This window comes from Sander vitreus, chromosome 2, assembly GCF_031162955.1.
Source record: "Sander vitreus isolate 19-12246 chromosome 2, sanVit1, whole genome shotgun sequence".
Taxonomy (NCBI): domain Eukaryota; kingdom Metazoa; phylum Chordata; class Actinopteri; order Perciformes; family Percidae; genus Sander; species Sander vitreus.
This window is the reverse complement of record NC_135856.1, coordinates 27725455-27745625: the sequence shown is the minus strand read 5'-3', so window position 1 is coordinate 27745625 and position 20171 is coordinate 27725455. Positions and strand designations below refer to the sequence as shown.

General features: G+C 37.6%; 2 protein-coding genes across 3 annotated transcripts in view; both read right to left on the bottom strand.

Moving 5' to 3' along the window:
• tmem131l (transmembrane 131 like) overlaps positions 1-4653 on the bottom strand; it is a 43985-nt gene extending 39332 nt beyond the window's left edge. For both annotated transcript variants that reach the window (XM_078263763.1, XM_078263771.1), the window contains exons 1-2: positions 4451-4653; positions 3642-3715 (exon numbers count right to left, since the gene is read on the bottom strand). In XM_078263763.1, coding sequence (XP_078119889.1) covers positions 3642-3715; positions 4451-4574 — 198 coding nt within the window. In that variant the 5' untranslated portion in view covers positions 4575-4653. The remainder of the gene's footprint in view (positions 1-3641; positions 3716-4450) is intronic.
• Positions 4654-6188: 1535 nt separating this feature from the next.
• mnd1 (meiotic nuclear divisions 1 homolog (S. cerevisiae)) lies at positions 6189-20171 on the bottom strand. Its single transcript, XM_078263751.1, has 8 exons — positions 20056-20171; positions 19198-19263; positions 17984-18041; positions 16000-16148; positions 14765-14839; positions 14517-14631; positions 10870-10914; positions 6189-7504 (listed from the first exon to the last, which is right to left on the bottom strand). Exons 1-8 carry the CDS (start codon positions 20056-20058, stop codon positions 7398-7400), a joined length of 618 nt encoding a protein of 205 aa, XP_078119877.1. The 5' UTR covers positions 20059-20171; the 3' UTR covers positions 6189-7397.

The following is a 20171-nucleotide window of genomic DNA, read 5'->3' as shown; positions in this document are numbered from 1 at the left end:
TATTTATAGTTGCGATCAGGGTGGGAAATTAGCACCCAATGGCGGGTACTTTTTCAAAGTGGTGGGTGACTTTGCCTTGTATACCAGCCACAGTGGCGGGTGGATTGTAAAACATTCCTTGTAACAGATTGGACAGCTTTTGTCAAAGAATGCTGTTGCTAAGAAACAATGCACAATGCTTATAGGAGTTAATGAGCTAATGAATGCCCAACATTTCAGAATTTTGCTGCTTCATAATAAAAACATTCAAATACCAAAATAACGGAGGACTTTTATTGTGAAGTTATAGGAAATAAAACCGTTCACAGCCGGGGCTTTGACCACGCATATTTCCGTCAACTCCAGACTTTTGTCGAGTAGTTTTCAGCGCTAGTCCGAGACACCGTGTAGCTGAGCTGAGGTACAGACGAAACGAAAATTATTGGTTAAAAACATGTGGCGACATATCCCCGGTGTTAAGAGGCCCGCCGCGGAGTCAGCATTAGCTCTGAATGTACGAATGTTGAGGGCGAAGTAAAGAAAAAGAGAAGGTAGCCTACTTTTCGAACAAGTGGCGCATTGACAAAACGTACCACGAAAGACCGTGCAAAACATTTCAGACCGTCCTGCCAACCTGCATTAAACATCAACGTACGCTGTAACGATTTTTCAGTCGCTGAAAGCTGCTGCTGTTTGAATCCTGCCGGCTGTCTGCTGCTCAGTTCACTTCAAATTTGATTCATTCAATAAATTATTACTTTTTGTCTTAAATCCACCAGCCATTTTCATATTATACCAACATTTGCAGCATCATGAGCCTTTTTGGTAATTTTATTCTCCCCAAAATAAGTTTCCTTTTTATTTTTAAAGAACTATACAAAAAAAAAAGCAACTTTCACTGTCTCTCGCAACTTCATTGCAACAAAAATACAAAAAGACATTGCAACTTTTATCGCATTTTTTTTTACAAAAGCTCCTGCAAAATCAGGCATTTTAGGCCGCAACAATCTCAAAAAAAAGGCTGCGAAATCCTGGAGGGACGGTTTAATGCTACGTTACTGAGAGATGAGTCAATGTTTTTTTTGTTCATTAAACATGTAGGCCTACAATTACTGTAAAATATGACCAAACACTATTTTACCATGGTCTCGCAGGCTTATTTCACATCACTTTTTATTTGCCTATATTAATAAAATATGTATTAATACTAAAAAAAATAATGTATTGAAGCAATTCAAAATATGCTAGTGAACTCTTTTATAAATTTGAATTCCGTAAAAAGTGGCTGGTAAAAAATATAAGTGGCTTGTACAATTGAGCATCCACCAGCCACAGTGGCTGGTGGGCAAAAAAGTTAATTTCCCAACCTGGTTGTGATCTATTAACAGTTTATCAAGTAAATAAATCATATATATATATAAAAAAATTATATAATGACAGATTCTATCCACAATCGCACATCCGTTGTCTAAACATGGCAAAGGTTACAGGCTGCAGCTTGAACAGTTTTAACTGATGTATCCTTGTGTTATTCTGTATCATATCCTACAATGACCCCAGCACCATCAAAGCTTGGCAATTTAATGGCTTAAGTCAACGAGACAAAACAGATTTTTCACAACAAATGACAGAACACAGGCTGTTGCAGCAGGTGACATTAAAGCACAATGAATATTCAAAAGCAGTACCATTTGTTTATGATTTGGATTCTAGTTGCAGGGACTATGAATGCAGGGATTTAAAACACGTGACAAGGACCTGTATACAAAACACAAAAAGGCAGATGAAAAAGTTAAAACCTTGAACTAATCTAATAATGACTAGGTAGCCTATCCGAACATATGATCCTTAGTCACATCCAAAACACAGGTCAATGTTTACAAAACAGTAAGAGGTATGAGATGAAATAGGCAAAGATTACAAGTTCTAGTTATGCACACGATACCTGTTCCATTATGATCTCTGCTGCCCAAATTTTAGGGGTGAAATAAAAAAAAGTATCATGATTTTTTTGTAGACAATTTTTTAAATGGATTCTTTCCCCTAGAATCCATATTTTTTTCCTCTTCTCTTGTTACCTATGATTCACCTAAATGTTTTCCGTTTATATGGGACCGCCAACGCCGACTACACCTTATCCGCTTGCACCAAAACAGACTGAAATACATGTTATGTACCTCTTTACAAATGAAATAAATGTCAGACTGACTTGCGATGTGCATTCTTTTTAGAAAACAATTAAGTATTTAGAAATGCCTGATGATATATCGTCTCTAAGTGTATTATTCAACTTTTGTTTTTGTTAAAGAAGGAAAAGAAAACCGCTTCTAGAATAAAAATCGCAATACAAATCGAATCGGCACCAATGTATCGTGAAAGAATAAAATCGGGACAAAAGCATATCGTCCTAGACCTACCAAATTGTATATATGGTTTGATTTTTTTTATTTATTTTTTTACTAAGTATAATGGCACAGGACACTGTATCTCCTGCATCACCACTTCAATGTGCCTGCAGCAACAAACACCACACTACTTAACCAGCTGACGACCAGCAGCACTGGCACATAGATGAAATACATCCATGTCATGCTCTATTTCACATAGTGCATGTAACAGAGACAGTCACTTCATTCACTGCTGCCTATCTAAACATGACACCTAACAATGTCAACAATTCTGCCATCTGGTCTGCAAGGTAGAAATGAGTGGGAGTTTTTTATCTATCCAACAAATAAGAATTATCTTCATTGTTGTATTTTGCACGTCTATGGTAGTTGCTCAAGTTTTCAGATTGCAAAATAAGTATTTCAAAAACGTTGGGAAACTTTTGTGAGGACAAACCTGCTTTTATTTATTTTATATCAAATTTCACAAAAGCCTACCATTCAACTTTGAAAAACAGACTTTACTGTATCAAAACTACTTTGGTGTAATGTGCATTGTTTTTACTTATTTTGGAAGGAACCAAATTGTCAACGCTATTCACATCTGTTTACATAGGACTGCAGACAATGCCACACCCCCCTCCCCTCCCTCAGGTAACATGACAGTCAGCTGGTGACCTCATGACAGGCAGTAAGCACTGAGCTCCTGTTTGTTTTTAGGTCTTGCTCCATGATTACATAATCATCACAACTGCCTATTTGAAAATGTTTAAGAAATTGTAACTCAGATCCTGCATAACAAAAAGCATATATGCAGACTACAGAAGCAGGAAAATTACTTTAAAGCAGTACGCAGGAGGAACAGCAAAGAAGTACTCAGACAGTCTCAGTCCTAAAATGTTCTTAGTGTGTGTTACTGACTGAACTCCACAATGGACACTATGTACAAAAGAAAATAAGGAGGAGCCACATGGCAGGTGGCCTCCCGCTCTGTTTTTTTTTTACTGCAGAGTCGTGTCTTTAACTGTGCAAACTCGATAACTACATTTGCACAATATCATAACAAAATGGTTGTGTATGGTCATATTTCCTCACATAATAAAATATAATATGCACAACTCAACTAACTGCAAAGTGGAGCCAAACAATGGGGATGCACTAACCACACGTGCTCATGCATCTGGCTGCGTTTGTTAAGAAGATCTGTGTTGTGCAAATAAATACTCTCGATTCCTCCTCCATACAAACACACAGCAAGAAAGAAATTATGATTACCTGAAGTTGGACTAATGGGTCCGCATCTTCTGGTTGCCAGACCTCGACCACGCTGGTGGACATATGACTCAGAGCTTTGTGGGTGCAAGAAATAAAAATATCAGCGAGATGTTGGGTTGGAAACTGGGCAACATTGAAAAAACAACCGATTGCGAATGCGCCTTATTTAGAAGAAGTGACATGCAAACTGACCGTCTCCGTTACAATTACTGGTTATAACAAATGAATACACTATATGATAATTACACAGACAAGTGAGGAAATGACTCTGCCTCGGCAGGCTGACAAAGGCTGTTTGCTAGCTGCTTCATTAGCTGGAAGGTTAGCTTGGTGGCTAACGAACTTGGAAAACAGCTCTCCTGCTACTTCAGTACACACGGCTGTTTAACCGTGTAGAGTTATCTTACAGCAATATGTAGCTTTACTACAGAGCCACTAGTAAGTGCCCCTTTAAAGCCCCGGTAATACGTTACTTGCCTCCCTGAACAAGTTATTATGTCGCTTAACCAAACAGCAAAGGGAACTGGAAGCTAGCATGGACTAGCAGGTTGACAAAACATTAACGTTAGCTCTTCCATGTTGGTAAAAATCAAAATATAATGCTCAAGTCGGCTTGAAAATGTATTCAGGACATTTTCGCTTATTTCAATTTTACAAGCTGTTTGGACAATTTAGCCTGCCACCTATTATCCAGTATAAAGGGTGCTGTCAAGTCAGTGAGCTAAATTAAGGTTTTCACATTTTTTTGCAACGGTCGCGTTGTTAACTAACCTTACACCCCGAAGCGGAAGATAAAGGCGAGTACAAACCTTGTAGCTGAGCACCTCCGTGCTGTACGCAAGGTAAAAGTATTTGTAGTATTCCTAGTAGTATATTGATCCACGTTTTCCTGTGACAGTGGCTGCCTTGTTGGAAGTCCTGAAGACCCGCCATGCTGCCCTCTCAGCTAGCAGCCTACCTTGTGTTTCGCTGCGTTGGTTTCTTTCTCTCACCCAGCAGCAGAAGCAGGAACAGGAGCAGCAGCAGCACTCCCTCTGTCCCTCCCCGCCCTCTCAGACACATTGTACAATGAAGGCAGACACCACTGACACTTGCAACGAGGCTGTTTACGTGCCTGCTGCTTAAGGTAAAACAAAACAAAGGTGACAAAAAGGCCATCATGCAAATATATGCTACATGTAACGTACCCTACAGTGGTGGAAAGTAAATAAACACATTTGAATATTTATTTTTGGAGTACTGGATTGAAGTGCAGATTTGAGGTTCTTATACTTTACGTATTTCCATCTCCTGCTACTTTATATCTACTCCGCTACATTTGAGGGAAATATGGCACTTTTTACTCCGCTACATTTATTTGACAATTTTAGTTACTAGTTACTTTTTACATAAGAAACATATGATATGCTTATATGATATGATGCAGTACTATAACACTAATCTACTTATTATATAGTATTTCTATCTCATGCTACTTTTACTTAGTGGTTGAATGAAACGTACAAATGCGTACAATTTTGACATACTTGCACTTTCCATTCTTCCGTTACTACCGTTTTAAATGGAGGTTGAAAGTATGGCTTAGGTGCCAATCGTAGTCATTATCATATCATAGTCTATTTGTATTGTTAATTTTTCTGTGTAATGTGGATGAATTTGTTTAATGTATGATGAATGAATGTCCTCTCCCCCTTCCCTTATAGGGACCACAATGGAAATAAGTCTTTGGGCTTTATTGTGTCATCCCTGACTATTTATGTATTTTTAATGTATGACACATGTACTGTTTCATATTTTTATATTTAAGTGGTCAAATAAAATCAATCAATCAATCAATCACTTCTATTCCACTACTTTCAGAGGGAAATATTGTACTTTTTACACTACATTTATTTGACACTTAAGAGTCAGTGGTGGAGGAAATACTCATATCTTTTAACCCCTTAAAGAATAGCTTGTAATATGTTTTTACTTTGAACTATTACATTAGTACAAATCTATTTACCCTACTTCATAGGAACTTTGAGCAAACCTTACATTCAATAAAAAAGCTTTCATCAGTTTAGTGTCATATAATCTTTTGGCCTATACTTTAAGTTATTTATTATTTTATTGTTGATCTTGTGTGAGGACAAGACACGTTTTAACCAAAGAAGTCTTTAAGTGAGTGACCGTGAGATAAAACTATGCACGGCCCTCTAGGAAAACTTTGACAATCAGCATGTCAAACTCATGAATCAGTTAGGATAGGTTGGACAGGTACGGACGTGAATCAGGTTACTCTTCTGTGGGTGTGTCAGCCACACCTTACAAAACTGCAACTAGGCATTTAGAATTTTTTTTTTTTTGCTGGATTCTAATAAGGAGCTTAGGGTTGTCACAGTCTGTCCTTACATTTTGTAATAACAGACATTTGCATCGGCAAATCATTTAGTAAAAGATTATCCTTATCAGTTGAATAACTGAACGTATGCATTGGGAAGCATTATAAACAGAAAACTGCCAACACTTTTAATCAGTCTACAGTAGGTTTGCAAGGATTTGTAATGTTTCGCATATCATTTGTCTCTTAATACTATCATTTTCTTTTTTAACGGTTTAGAGATAAAAAAATAAATAAAAATAACATGCATTAAGAAACACTATAAATAAAAAGCAAGTCACGAAAACAACAGAACAATATGTCTGCAAAGCATTCATCTACTGGAAAGAAAACTGATGAGTAAGACCAGGCGAGCACATTTGCAATTTAAATCAACAAACCCCCGACACATTGCTTGTCAACTAGGTCATTGATTAAACATGGAACACACAACTACCTGTTTTGTATCTGGTTTGACAGAGAAAAAGGGAGGAAAATAAGCAGGGCAATAGTCATTCTGGACATGTCATGACAACAGTGTTACTTGTTTGTTCATACAGAAAGTGATTGTGCAGCTTTGAAAACAAAAAAGTGCTTGTGACAGATCTTGCAATGTTTCAGTGACAATTTCTAAAGTAATGAAAGCACAAAAGATAGAAGGCCTGGTGAAAATACATTTGTACACAGCACGCCAAGTTTTAGAATCCATAAAATTGCAAACAACGGCTTTTTAACTCAAAGGGACATTTTATTTGCAGCATGAGAAAAGAGCTTCTGCAATAAGTAAATTTACTTTAAATATTTACAGCACTTGTACACATAACAAATCCTAAACATGTCCTCTGTAATTCAATTCTCCCGTCAGTCCCAGTGCACTATTTGTGAAAAATAGATGTTGCACAAAAGGAGTTTTTTTTTCCTTTTTTCTTTCAGCAAAAATAAAAGGTAGGAAAAAGAGCACAAGCATTTGATTCCAAACCATCTGTTTAAACCATATGCATTAGATCATTGGCTGCACAGATGTGTTAAGTGTTAATTCCCTTCCATCATCATTTTGGGGCTCTCAGTTTTCATGCAAACAGGTGTCCCAAAACTCAGGCTGCTAGGCTGTGTTCATCACAGAACCCCCTCATCCTTCACAGCCACTAGTGATTGCATTTCTTTTCTGGTTGCACCAATGCAACATATCGGCTGATAAATTCCATCTGCCACAGCAAAATTACTAAAATCTGCCCTTATTCAAAGCCTACACCAGGCCATACATATGCCTTTCACGTTACTACACATAACATAAACTAGAACTGCTGAGACCAGGTATACTCGCTTCAAACTGAAAGCTTAAACACTTATTTGGCGCTTATTGTGACCATGAACTCTGGTAGAAAAGCTGGCAGTCAGTCCATGTAGTCAAAGTCTTCAGGAATCCCAAAGGCTTTATTAATGTGGCTGTCATCAAAAGAGAACTTCTTCTTTGTCCATGACTTTATGGCGAAAATATTGTCTGAAAACAGAAATCAAAATCTTTGTTTAACTAGCCAAAATACCCGAATGCTCCCTCCAGTGTTATATATAGTATTATAGATAGCAAAGTCAGTCTGGGATCATGAGAATATTCTTGAAGTCCAAGAACAAACTTTTTTGTCTCGTTGCTCTGAAGCACTTGCTGATGCAGTTTTGGGGAAAGTTTAGTTATATTGGCTGGAGATTTTATTATTACCTTCTGAAGATAATTTGGGCAATTAAGGCAAATCTGGTCATAGTGGAGGCTTACTATGACAAAGCTCCAATGTGTGATGCAAGTGCACCAGAATTTTTGCATAACAATCTTGCTAAATGGTAGGTAGGTGTAGGTAGGTAGAACTGTGTGATGGAATATTAGTCTCAATAAATATCCCTGATTGACTTACAATTGCATTTCTTGGCACCTTCCCTCAAATATTAAGTAGAGGTGGAATATTTGTAAAATCTTACTATTATAGGCCTTCAATTTTTGACTATGACTTGGCCAATTAATTAGCTTTACTCTAATTTTTGCTAATTATTTGATTCAATTAATATTTATGATGAATGCATGTAATCACCACTGTCTATTTGCATTTGCATCTGTTGCCTGCAGTATAAACTGTAACATATTTCTTGAATTTACCTTGATAGTGAAAACAAATGTGTGTGAAATATAGAATCTGAAAATACCTTTTTGTATACAAAAGTCATAAAAGTGTAGAATTTCAACACAAATACAATACGTACATAACAATACACAATTAATCTGATTGTACTTCATTCACATATCAGCTTATTAATTCTACAAATAGCCTAGATAACCTTCACCGTGGCTGTAATCAGAAATTACAATTACTTTCTATTGCAGTTTATTACAATCTAATCTATGATTAGAAGGAAAGATTTTAGAAGTGATATACGAGACAAGCTGAAAACTGTGGATGCGACACCCATTTAAAGAGTAAATCAAATAGCTTTCTGTAGAGTAAGGCCTGTCTTATCAAAAGCTTAAGTCAATAAAATCTGAATCATGCTATAGTAATGTCTTTCACTTGAGTCCTGTAGGATCACTGGACTCCAGTTTTTGAAATGCAAGTGATTAACTGTGTCCGGGCTTGTGAGTGAGCTTTTATGCGTGAGTGTATCTTTTTGAAAAGTAAGATTGGCTTTCACAGAACAAGTTGCAGCCACCGGCAATTCAATACATTAAGTGGGGTTGTTACTGAAGCCTGCAGGAGTCTGTTGTTAGAAGCCGAGATAATGCCAGCTACATAGCAATAAGAAGAGTGCATGTGAAAATGCAAGAAAGTAAAAAAACTAGCTGATTGGCAGAACTGACAAAATTGTGCTTTTAGATGTAACAGGATAGCTGAGAACATTACAGCTAGGAAACATTTTATGCATTTGTTTAGGAGTGTCCACCCCAGATGAGGGAAGTACAAGTCATGGAAGAGGCAGATATGACTCATGAGTATAATTATATGGAAGTAAAGCAAAACTGGGCCAACGGATACAGACAAAGCAACTTTGTTGACCCTCAAGAGTCAAAACACCGCAGGTCCGGCTGGTTACCATAATGCCCTAAAGTCAGCTGTCTCCAAGGTTACCACTTAGGTCAATGAATGCACACAGAGAGCCTAAGTCTTGACTGCATAGAGATGACATGCTGACCACAAAGTGCTCTTACAGCTTAGACCTGCCACAGTTATTTGTGTACTGAATATTTAGAGGCAACTTTCCGCAGTAACTGTATTATTGATCTGGACTGAGGCTGCAACTAATGATTAGAGCTGAGAGGATCTTTAATTAATTAGCCAATCGACAAAAAAACAAAAATCACTGGTTCCACCTTCTGAAATGTGAGGATTTGATGGGTTTCCTTGTTATATATAATAATAAACTGAATATCTTTTGGGTTCAACTCTTGATTGAATAAAATAAGCAAAACGCATGTATTTTTTCACTTTTTACTGACAGTCATATTTTATAGACCAAACGATTAATCACTTACGTATACGATTGTTTTCAACATTGATTAATCTGCCTGAATATTTTCTTGATTAATCAACTGTTTGGTCTATAAAACATCAGAAAAAAAGGCCAAGGTGATGTTATCCAATGTCTTCTTTTGTCTGCAAGTCTGTGGTCCAAAATCCTAAATGATTCAATTTACCAAATAAATTCTCACATTTGAAAAGCTGAAACCATCACATTTGGCATTTTTGCTTGAGCAAAACTGCCAACTGGTAGAAGCCAATACGTTTCTGTGAACAATCATCGTTCATCAGCTCTTATGCACAGGGGTACCACAAGGATCGATACTTGGCCCGCTTCTGTTTAGTTTATATATTAATTATTTGCCGTTAGTTTGCCCAGATATCAAAACACCAATGTATGCAGACAACCCGTAGTATATGTGCATGCCAAGACAAAACATCTGGCTGCTGCCAAACTCACCACAGCCATGGCTCAGATCACCAATTGGCTAAATCGTTCCTACCTTCAACTTAATGTAAATAAAACTGTAGGAATGTTTTTCACAAAAAGACACTGCAACACTGTGTCGAATATAACCATTTCAGGTCAAAAACATTAGTAGTGTGCCACAATTTAAGTATCTGGGTATTATTATTGATTATAATCGTTCTTTCAAAGCACATGTTAAGAAAGTGTGCAATAGGATCAAGTTTAGCCTAGCCACATTTAAATAAATTAGAAATGCACTAACTTGTAATGCTGCCAAATTATTTATGGATGCCATGACTTATGTCACATCTAACATATTGTCTGACAAGCTGGGGACAAACTAACAGCTCGTCACTAAAGCCACTAGCCAGGACCAGAAGCCTAATCGTTCACATCATTGTATTATCCTAAATAACTGTAACCTGCTGAGCTGAGAAGATGTCATCAAATACAAAAACATCTGTCTGGTCTACAAAGTTCTGCATGAACTACTTTAATGCCTTTGCCATCATCTGTGCTTGCTTGTGTGTGCTTGCTTGTTTGTGTGCCACTTGTTTGTGTGTCTTAATCATTTTTGCTTAGGCCTGCTTTCATTATAGATGTAATGTAATTTATTTTAATTTGCTAACCATTGTATTTTAGGATGCCTGGGACTACAGCTGAAAATTAGCCGTAGAGGCTAAAGCTGCTCCTTTAACTGTGCAGTTAATTAAAGGGGACTGTCCACGGCATTATAAACTAATAAACTAAACCAAAAGAACTGAAATGACTAACCGATTATCAAAATAGTTGGCGATTCTTTTTCTGTTGATCAACTAATTCATTAATCAACAAATTTTTGCATCTCGATTCCAGACTTATTGAATATGTATATATTAAAAAGATTTGATGACTCACCTGTCCACCTGGAAACAGCTTCTTTTGCTACAACATTTGACTTTCCTGCAAAACAACGATTTGTGATCAGTTAGAATACATGCAATCAATTAAAATGTTCAGGGCTTGTTTCAAGACATCAGCTCAGATCTGTGATTAAAACTTAAACACACCTACTGAACAGCAAAGCTATTTCAAAACCGTATAATTTGAAGTTCTGCTTAATTACGCTGTGTATAACGGACTAACAAAGGTAAGAGAAACAGAACATCATCATCCTTTTTTGTTGCAAATCCATACCGCATGTGTATGTTTTCTGACCCATGCTTATGAGCAAGACTTGCATACTGTGCAAATGTAAAATAGGCCAAACAAATAAATGCCTAATGTGAAAGCCCAGCTGACAGAGAGGAACATGTTTTCTGCAACAAGTACACTGCAAGTCTATTAAATAAAAACAAAACTGCCCTAAAACACTGAACAAAACATTAAAAAATGACTCAAACCAATTAATTGTTTATCAAAATAGTTTGCGATTAATTTAATAGTTGACAACTAATCGATAAATCGATCAATCTTTGCAGCTCTAAGTAATACCACAAAATACTATCTAACAATTAAATGCCCTGTGCCAAAAATGTCACTTGAGTAAAATTACAGAGGTATTATTAGCTATATGTACTTTGAGCCCTTTCACCCCTGGTCTTAACAGACATTTGCTTTAAAAGATGCTCTCTGAACCTCTGAATGAGAATCACATCTGCATGAACAGGTCTGAGCCCATTCTGCAAGTTCAGTCCAAGCCCCCTCAGCAGTAGACCTAACGTAATGTCATATACTTGATTGTGCATCTTGATTGCTCTCAGAGCACAAATCAAGTTTCACTGGGGGGAGATGGCTATCCGTATCAAAGCTGTGCCTGTGTGCATGTGGTGTAGTTAAAAAAAGAAGAAATAATACCCATAGGCAAGTAGAGACACAGTGATGAATGTGAAAACAAAAGTACAAGAGATTGAAAGTAAGAGAACGCTTATCCTTTCTCTTTCTCACTAACTAATGGGTGTATCTATTAAATGTGGCTGTATTAATGATCTGTAGTACATTGCTTAACATTTAATAATTTAATGTGTTCTACTTAAATGTGTTATCTGCATTTCAATAGGAAACATTTTTTATTTCTATTTGTAAAGCTGAAAAATAAAACCAAACTTTCCTGGGATTAGGATTGGGAATCCAACAGCTGTTGCAGTGATTAAGCCTGGCAATAAGTTTATCACAGGGCCCGTGGGCTGAGTTTCTGCAGAGGGTCTAGCAATGTGATCATGAAGTCATTTCTCTGGGACCCAAATAAAAATGTTAAGCATGTGACGGCATTTGGGATTTTAGCATGTTGTGGCACCAAGCTAATACATTTTTTTGTATTTTTACATATCTACCATACAGCGTAGAGAATATTTAGTCGCTACACATGTGGCTGCAGCTGTAGTAAAAAAAAGAAAAGAAATCTGATCCCCATTGCCTTATATTCTTTTCTGAGTTACTTAAACTGCCTTAATCTAAATTCACTTTCCATTTACACTAGTAGACTATAACCTAGGTTTATTTAAAAAAAAAAAAAAAAAGTGATTAGTCAGGAATTATTGGCCTGCATGTCCTTGTGATTGTCAGTAAACGAGTCCATATTTGTGTCATGTTGGAGTGGAAAAAAAACCTGCAGACGTGTGTGCAGACTAAATGCATGCTTGGTGTAACATTGGGAGGTGCAGGTAAACAGACCAGATATTTTTTATGACACCACACATGTCACATGCGTACATAAGGTAACACACCCCCTTTACCGCAGGTCGGCAGTAACAAGGCAGTATAGGTTTTTTGTAACACCAATAATAACTGTGTGCATTGTGTGGACATACTATAGAGTATACTAGAGTGTCAATAAGTCATGACCAGTGGCCTTGCCTTAGTCTTTTGAAAAGCTTTTATCTCCGAAACCCTTTGAGCTTGGAGGTTACACAAATCATTTAGACCGTCATTACATCTGACATGCACGTCTTAAGATCAGACAAGAAAAAAAAGATGTCTTTGTTTCAGCAGGAAGGTTCACACCTACCATCTTGCATCAACATGTAACAGTTTGTGGTTCACGCCTAAAACTGATATGAGAACATCTCACATGCATCTTGAGTGACCACTCACGGCCAATTTTTACTTCCTCGTTCACATCAGAATTTAACAGTGAGAAACTGTGACCCTGCTGCTAAACAGACACCATGCAGGTTTGTTCTCAGCAGTACGGTTAGAGACGAGGACTAGTGCGACCAGTAACTACCTGCATCACAAAATCACGCCCCAAGTTGTGTGACACAGACAAACAAACTGTATTCCACTGTGTTTGGGAGGATTTGCATTCATACAGTCAGCTATACTACATAATGGATGTAGTCATATGTTTCCCTGGTCATCATTTAACTTGTCTAACGCAATACAATCACCAGCATGTCTTTAATGCACCTTATTTAGAGCTGTCTAAACATCCAAGACAACGTTCAGTGAAATGTGTGAGGAGGAGATTTGAGGGTGTAAAGTATTTTTCCATTTTTAAAGTAGTTTTTAAGTCCCCCCCCCCCATCCTGCTTATGTTTTTTTTTTAGCACTACAAGTAGGTGATTTTGACTGGTGGCCACGTTCTAAGGTTATTGGGAGTTTGTCATGGTATCATGTTCATTAGTGTTGCTACAGTCTGTCTGTGTTGAATGATTGTGGAGTTGAATACTTCTGAGTCTGCCAACTGTACCAAGGTCTAATTTTTATCACTCCTTTGTTTGGCAAATTGTGGGAGGTAGTGCTGAAATAGTCCAGCTCCTAATGCACATCGTTGGGTGTGAAACCACATCTTCATGGTATGAGTCATGGTGGTTTGTTTGTTGGACGTTGCCCTACTTTTTAGTGCGTCTCTCTTCTCAATAAGAGATCCTAACTGGATGCAAAAATAGCGCCACCTGTGCCTTGATGAGGCAGCTGATGTTGGGATCCAGTTTACATTTTTCTCTTTGGCATCATTTTTAGAGAGAAAAAAAACAAACACTTAAAGCTTACGCTACAGTCGCTAACTACAAGCTTACTGTCAGATGATTCTATCAATTGTCAAAACCTTATACAAAATACTTGTTATATAATACATACAAGCTTTTAAATACAGTGGCAATAATTGATTCAACATTGTTAGACATGCACAAGACAAATCAACAAACAACAGATTCCTCGTAATTAGCCCAAATCCACTTTCTACTCGAGGTGCTTTTTAGCTGCATTGCCGACGCATGACACACTCGGACGCTCAGGGGCCATGGAATCTTTTCTGCAATTTAATGCAATCCAATACAGCAGCAATACATATCACTTTTGTTAATATTGTAGCAAAAATATTGAATATCATTTAATCTTATTCAACTTCATACATCACCAACAGCTCAAAATGATCATAGAGTTTAATCACCACCACTCTGACATAGTCTCAACCATTTGGACATTTAAGGTTTCACAGATGATACTGGATTTTGTTACACTTGACAGGGGGGGATAGATGTCTCTGGTCAGTGATCCTAGGTGATTTGATTGATGCTAAAGCTTAAAACTGACTTCAACAGTCACATTGCATCTGTACTCACTTATCTCCTCAATGACTTCTGGGTCACATTCCCTGTACTTGTCCAACTCGGCCTGCAGCTGAGTTCGTTCCTCTTTTAGAGCCTGCAGCTCCTGCAGCAGAGAGCTTCTCTCCTTCTGCACACAGACAGAGATTGATTTTATAAGTCTGATTAACATGGCTTTGTCGATTTATTTTGTATCACTTCTCATTCAAAATAGATATTTTTTTTTCTGTACAAAGTGTGGAAGCATATGAAAATATTCTTACTGTATCCTGACGTCCTACTTTCGCTTTTTCAACTGCTTTCTCTACAGACACTTTGCGCTGCTTTGCTTCAGAAATCTGTCAGGTAAAAGAGTCTAACATTAGCCATATTCAACACCAAACTGCTGCCAAGAAAATACAGTATGTAGACAATAGAGAGTTTCCTGTACTCCGCCATACAAATCAATACTACTGTTCTTGACATTGTTTGAAGTTAAAAGTGTGGAAGCCGTCACCTGAGTACAACCAATGATCACCGACAAGGCAACAAATCAACACTGATTAGCACCTTCTAACCGATAGAAGACGCTAACTGTTATGTATACACCCTTAAAATCTAAATTGCTAATGACTGCTCACCAGTGCATTAGAGACCAATGGTCTATTGACATTAATAGCCAATTACAGTGCTGTTAAGCATATTAATTTGGCTGAAATAAAAAGGAAGCTGTGTTGTAATTTGTAAATTACACTTCCAACTTTTTCATACAGACTCTATAGAGCCAACAGACTCTATAACATTAAGCATACACATTTACATTGCTGTGTTAACAGATAAGACCGGTATATTGTAATGCATATGGTATAATCACACGTCATTATGTGGTGACAGATTGCTGCTCTACATCATTTGACTTCTGTCGCAGAAATCTGGTGGCCATCATACTCTGAGGAGTCGCCACCCTCACACCATCTGTCTGCCATGCAACAGGAGAGGGAAGTGGGACGCGACAGACACCCAGAAATCTAAAGACGAGCAGTGTTACTGCAGTGTGACAACAAAACTCTCACAAAAGCCACCAAGACTGTGCAACATGGGAGATTTTCAATTCTCAATTGTGAATAGGGCTCATTATTTTTGTTTTGTTTTTGTATTCGGGAATTCAATAATTAAACCACCACCACTTCCCATTTTTCTCTTTGCTTTTTTATTACCAGAAGCGCTTTCTGGGCCGTGCTCGTTATATGCTGACCTCATTTACTGTAAACTACGGTGTGCAGTGTCTTCCAGAAAACAACCTTTGGTGAAGAAATGTGAAAATCTATCTTCTCCTTTCACAAAAATATAGGTATTTTTAATAGAAAAATACATTATCAGCTCTGGAAAGATGCTGTGCATCACAGTGTCTGTGCTGTATAGTGCAAAGTGTTCTGTATTCATCGGGTTTTGTTAAGTAACACCTGCAGCTTTTGAGATATGAGGTCGTTGTTTTCAGACTAAAACGGAGTGTCCTCACCTGACTTTGCAGCTCCTCCAGTTTTTTCTTGCGAGCATGTAGGGCTTTGCTGGGAAAGGCCCAGTAGTAGTTGGACGTGCCCACTCTTTCACAGTCCACCATGTTGTCATCCACCAGGCTCTGCAGCACGTCCTTCACAGACATGGGAGCTTAAAGCAGCAGAGAGAGGAAAGAACACCACCTACATCAAAAGGTCCAAAACCCTCCATTTTCTATTACTGCACTGCCTTCTTAGCAGTTGATGCCATGTGTGGATTATTGACTATCGATCGTGGACAACTGATTTAAAGTAGAGGTATGATTGTTACAAGCATAGAACATATAAATAATGATATGAAAATGTATCTAATGTTCGGTATAATATTGCATTCTACTGAGGATTTAAAAAAAGCACAAGTCAGCACCAGGTCTCATTTTTACTGTTGGCAAGGCGTACCACTCAAATGTTCACACAACTAAACCCACACATCTGCAGCCTATGTGGCTGTTGTATGCTTATCTGAGAGAGCATTGCATGAGAGGATGTAATGGAGCAGGAGTTCCATCTTGAACAGTGTCAGCGGTGAAATGTAATACTCCCACACATTTGCTCAGCCGGTCCATTGTAAAACTGAAAGAGCGTATCTGCTCAGGGCTGAGCTGTGCTGAGTCCTGAGAGGATGTTGGAACAGCAGCAGAAAACAATAAAGGATTGAAAATTAAAAACACTCTGGATGGATCAACCAAACTCTGTGTGTGCGTGACTTCAGGGCTGTCTTTTCCAGTCCTTTCTCATGTTTCTGTTCACGTGATTCAAATAGCTTTTTGCCCATTTTCAAACTTCAAAACTATTCTGCCTTTTAATTGTTACCACTATACCACTCTTTTTTCAGTTTAGCTGAGATCACTCCCTCGGCCCCTTTTCTCCCAAGCTCTCCCCTACAGGAAAATGTGCCCATAATGCAGATCTCTTGTTGCCCCCCCCCACCCCCATCACTCAGTAACTTTATCATGCCCAAGTAAGGGGGACCAAAACATGTGCTTTTAATCACAGCAACACGATCCAGTTTCTCCAGATTAATGTTATGTCGATTCTAAAACAAAATCCCTCTTCTGTTCACCCCAACATACACAACACAGCTTTGTTCCTCTGCAGCACTTAAACATCCCAGTTTGTATTTTAAATGTTCCCTCGATACTCATAATGTTGGGCTCCATGTTGACTCTAAGAGAATGTGTTTTATTTAAAACCAAAAGCTTCCAACAATACTCTGCACTATGAGATTGCTGCCATTGATGGGTCTGGCTCCGTGTATACAGACTAAATACGATTAAGATGGCAACAACTAGTCCTGGTTGCCATGGTCATGTTGCAAGCATGTCACCACAATGTTTTCACGAAGGCAAGAGGGTGCAATGCCTGTTGATACTGACTGAATGGTATTTGGGAAACAAACTGGTGGTATTTTACATAAAAGCGCGCTAAATCATCTGCTGGTCTCACTAACATTGATGCCTATGTTTATAAGTCCTGAATGATTTAATTTAGTGCATGTTTTGTATTATGAACAAAATATACTGTTGTAAAAGTGCAACCCTTTCAGATGAAAGTGCATGTTTAACTAAAGTGTGAAGTATGCAACAATAAATAGCTCTGTTCACTGTCGATTACCATAAAAATAGCTGCGGCTTGACATACAAGGTCAGTGTGGTAAATGGGCATAACTGCAACTGCAAACAAAAGTGAAACATGGCAAATGTTTAAAATGTTAGTGCATTATGTTTCCCCTTCAGAAATCACAGTGTCTAGTGTTCAGACTCAGCTCCCACGTTACTTTTCTTTACCAAAAATAGAGTGACGCGACATCTCTGCCAGGTAGAATCCAGTAAGGCAAACACACACACAAAACGACCGTACCGATTTTGTTAAACAGGCAGTCAACCTGAACACCAGCTGGACAGACCATTTAAAAAATCTCTACTAAAACTGTTGATCATTACTCACTTATTCCCTTTGTCTTAGGAGCGATCTTTTCAATGTCTTTCAGCTGAAACACATCTTTCTACAAAGAGAACGAGAGAACACATTCAAGGAAAAACATTTGTTTTTATCATACAAAATGGAACTATTTACCATCTAAGTCTGTATCAGAATCCAGTTTTTGGCTGCACTTTATTAGGCTTTTTGGAAATGAAAAAAACTGTTTTATTATAAATGCCTTTCCATGTATTTCTAGTCATAGTTTACCTATTTTGGGCAGCCAAAAACAAAAAAAATATTTCTGTACTTGTTTTTGCCTAATTTTATCTCATTGTATTGCTGAAATGTTCCATGCACAGCACTTTTAAACTTTGTTTTACTACTAGTTTATTTAGTTTATTATGATTAACTAATAAAAATTACTTACTTTGCAAGGACTTAAACTGTGACTTCTTTTGTTTAGCTTCAGAAAAAGAATTATATATATTTTTTTTTTTTTTAAATCTCTTTCAAAATTTTCATTTCATTGTCTAATGTGACTTTGTTGGGCCAGTTTAGTTACAAATAGTATATGTGTGTGCAGATGATGTATATATGCAGATATGTATGTGTATCAAAGAGAGAGAAAACCACATGACCAAGTGATGATTTTCTTTAAAGAACAACCTGTTCCTTATCTGTTGCAGGTTTTAAAATTAGAACACAAAACTTTCTCAGTATCACTCAAGTGTCAAGTCATTAACAGTCAGGTCCATTTATGGTTTGGTAGGTAGTTTGTATGTTTGTATGCTTTTGTCTCCTTCACATAAAGTGGACAGCCTTAATCATAATTAGCGACATTAAGATTAATACTCAGATTGCATTAAAGAAAATGAAACACATAACAAAACTGGTTAGTAAGTAAAGTGATTAGCTTTTAAATACATCGTGGTCAAAGTGCAAGACAGCACAGAGGGCATATGGAGGCCTTAGTCTAAATTATATTGATATGGTTATATTGATTTGATTTGATTGATTATATTTGATTTGGTGCTTTATATATAATATACACCAATGTGTCACATACGTGTGGGCATAATAGTCCTGTCTATACAGCTTTATTGTCCTTATTCTTAGCGGTTATGTCAATTTCTGTGCAAGTACACTGAGAGCAACGAAAATACAGAGTCAAGCCATTAAAGCTGAATCTGATTCCTACTTTAAACCGTTATGTGGCCACCTGCAATGGGAAAACTCACCGTTTCAAAGAAAATCTCCATCATGCGACTTCTCTTCTCCTCCAAACTTAGTCCTTTCTTCTTTGACTGTAACAGATAGTTTAATGTAACATAAGGCCTGGATACTTTTAGTAACAGCCACTAATATGCCACTATATTACACAGCAATAGAATCATATGCAAGTGGCAGTAAACACTGCATTAGGGATTGATATCCTAGTATTTAGCATGCAATAAGAACAAAACATGAACATGTCACAATACATATCTACCATTTGCAGCACTTTGAAATATTCATGTTTAATATAGGCTATCCATGCTGCCTGTGGGGCTCTTTGTTGCACGTCTAAGCTTCTACATCAGCGTTGTTGTAGTACAGCTTCCGGTCACCAGGCAACAATGTTCTCGGTGATTTACAGTACATGGCTTGCTGCTCCATTTGAGTAGCTATGTCTAGCTTTTATTATTTTACACCCGCCTGAAAATGTCTGACTGTATCTCTCCTGATAGTTAACACAGAGGTTCACCTTTCCTCAGGTGTGTTCCTGTATTAATATGTCCTCCATTAAGAGGACGTAACGTTAGAGCTGATTAACGTTATGCTACATAAAGTTAATGGGTCACATAGCAATACAGGAATGAAACGTAGTACGACGGTCCTAAATAAGAGTAACATAGTACACATACATGATGGGTAACATATTGCTAAGTGTATAGCTAGCTAAGTCATTGTAATAACTTGGTGACGTGTATATATATATCTACGGCTAGGAGCTAGCTTGGAAATGCTAGCTAGCTTGTAACGTTACATAACTTTAAACGTCGGTCTTGTCTGAAGCACTAGCTATCACATCATCATAAAGATGAACATCTGCTTACCATTTTATTAGGTTGGCTGTACCAGCAACGTCCGCTAACATTAAGGTTGTGCTTTACAAGGTGTTATATAGCGCTGTGGTTATGTTTATAATCCAAATAAGTAAGAAATCGTAAAC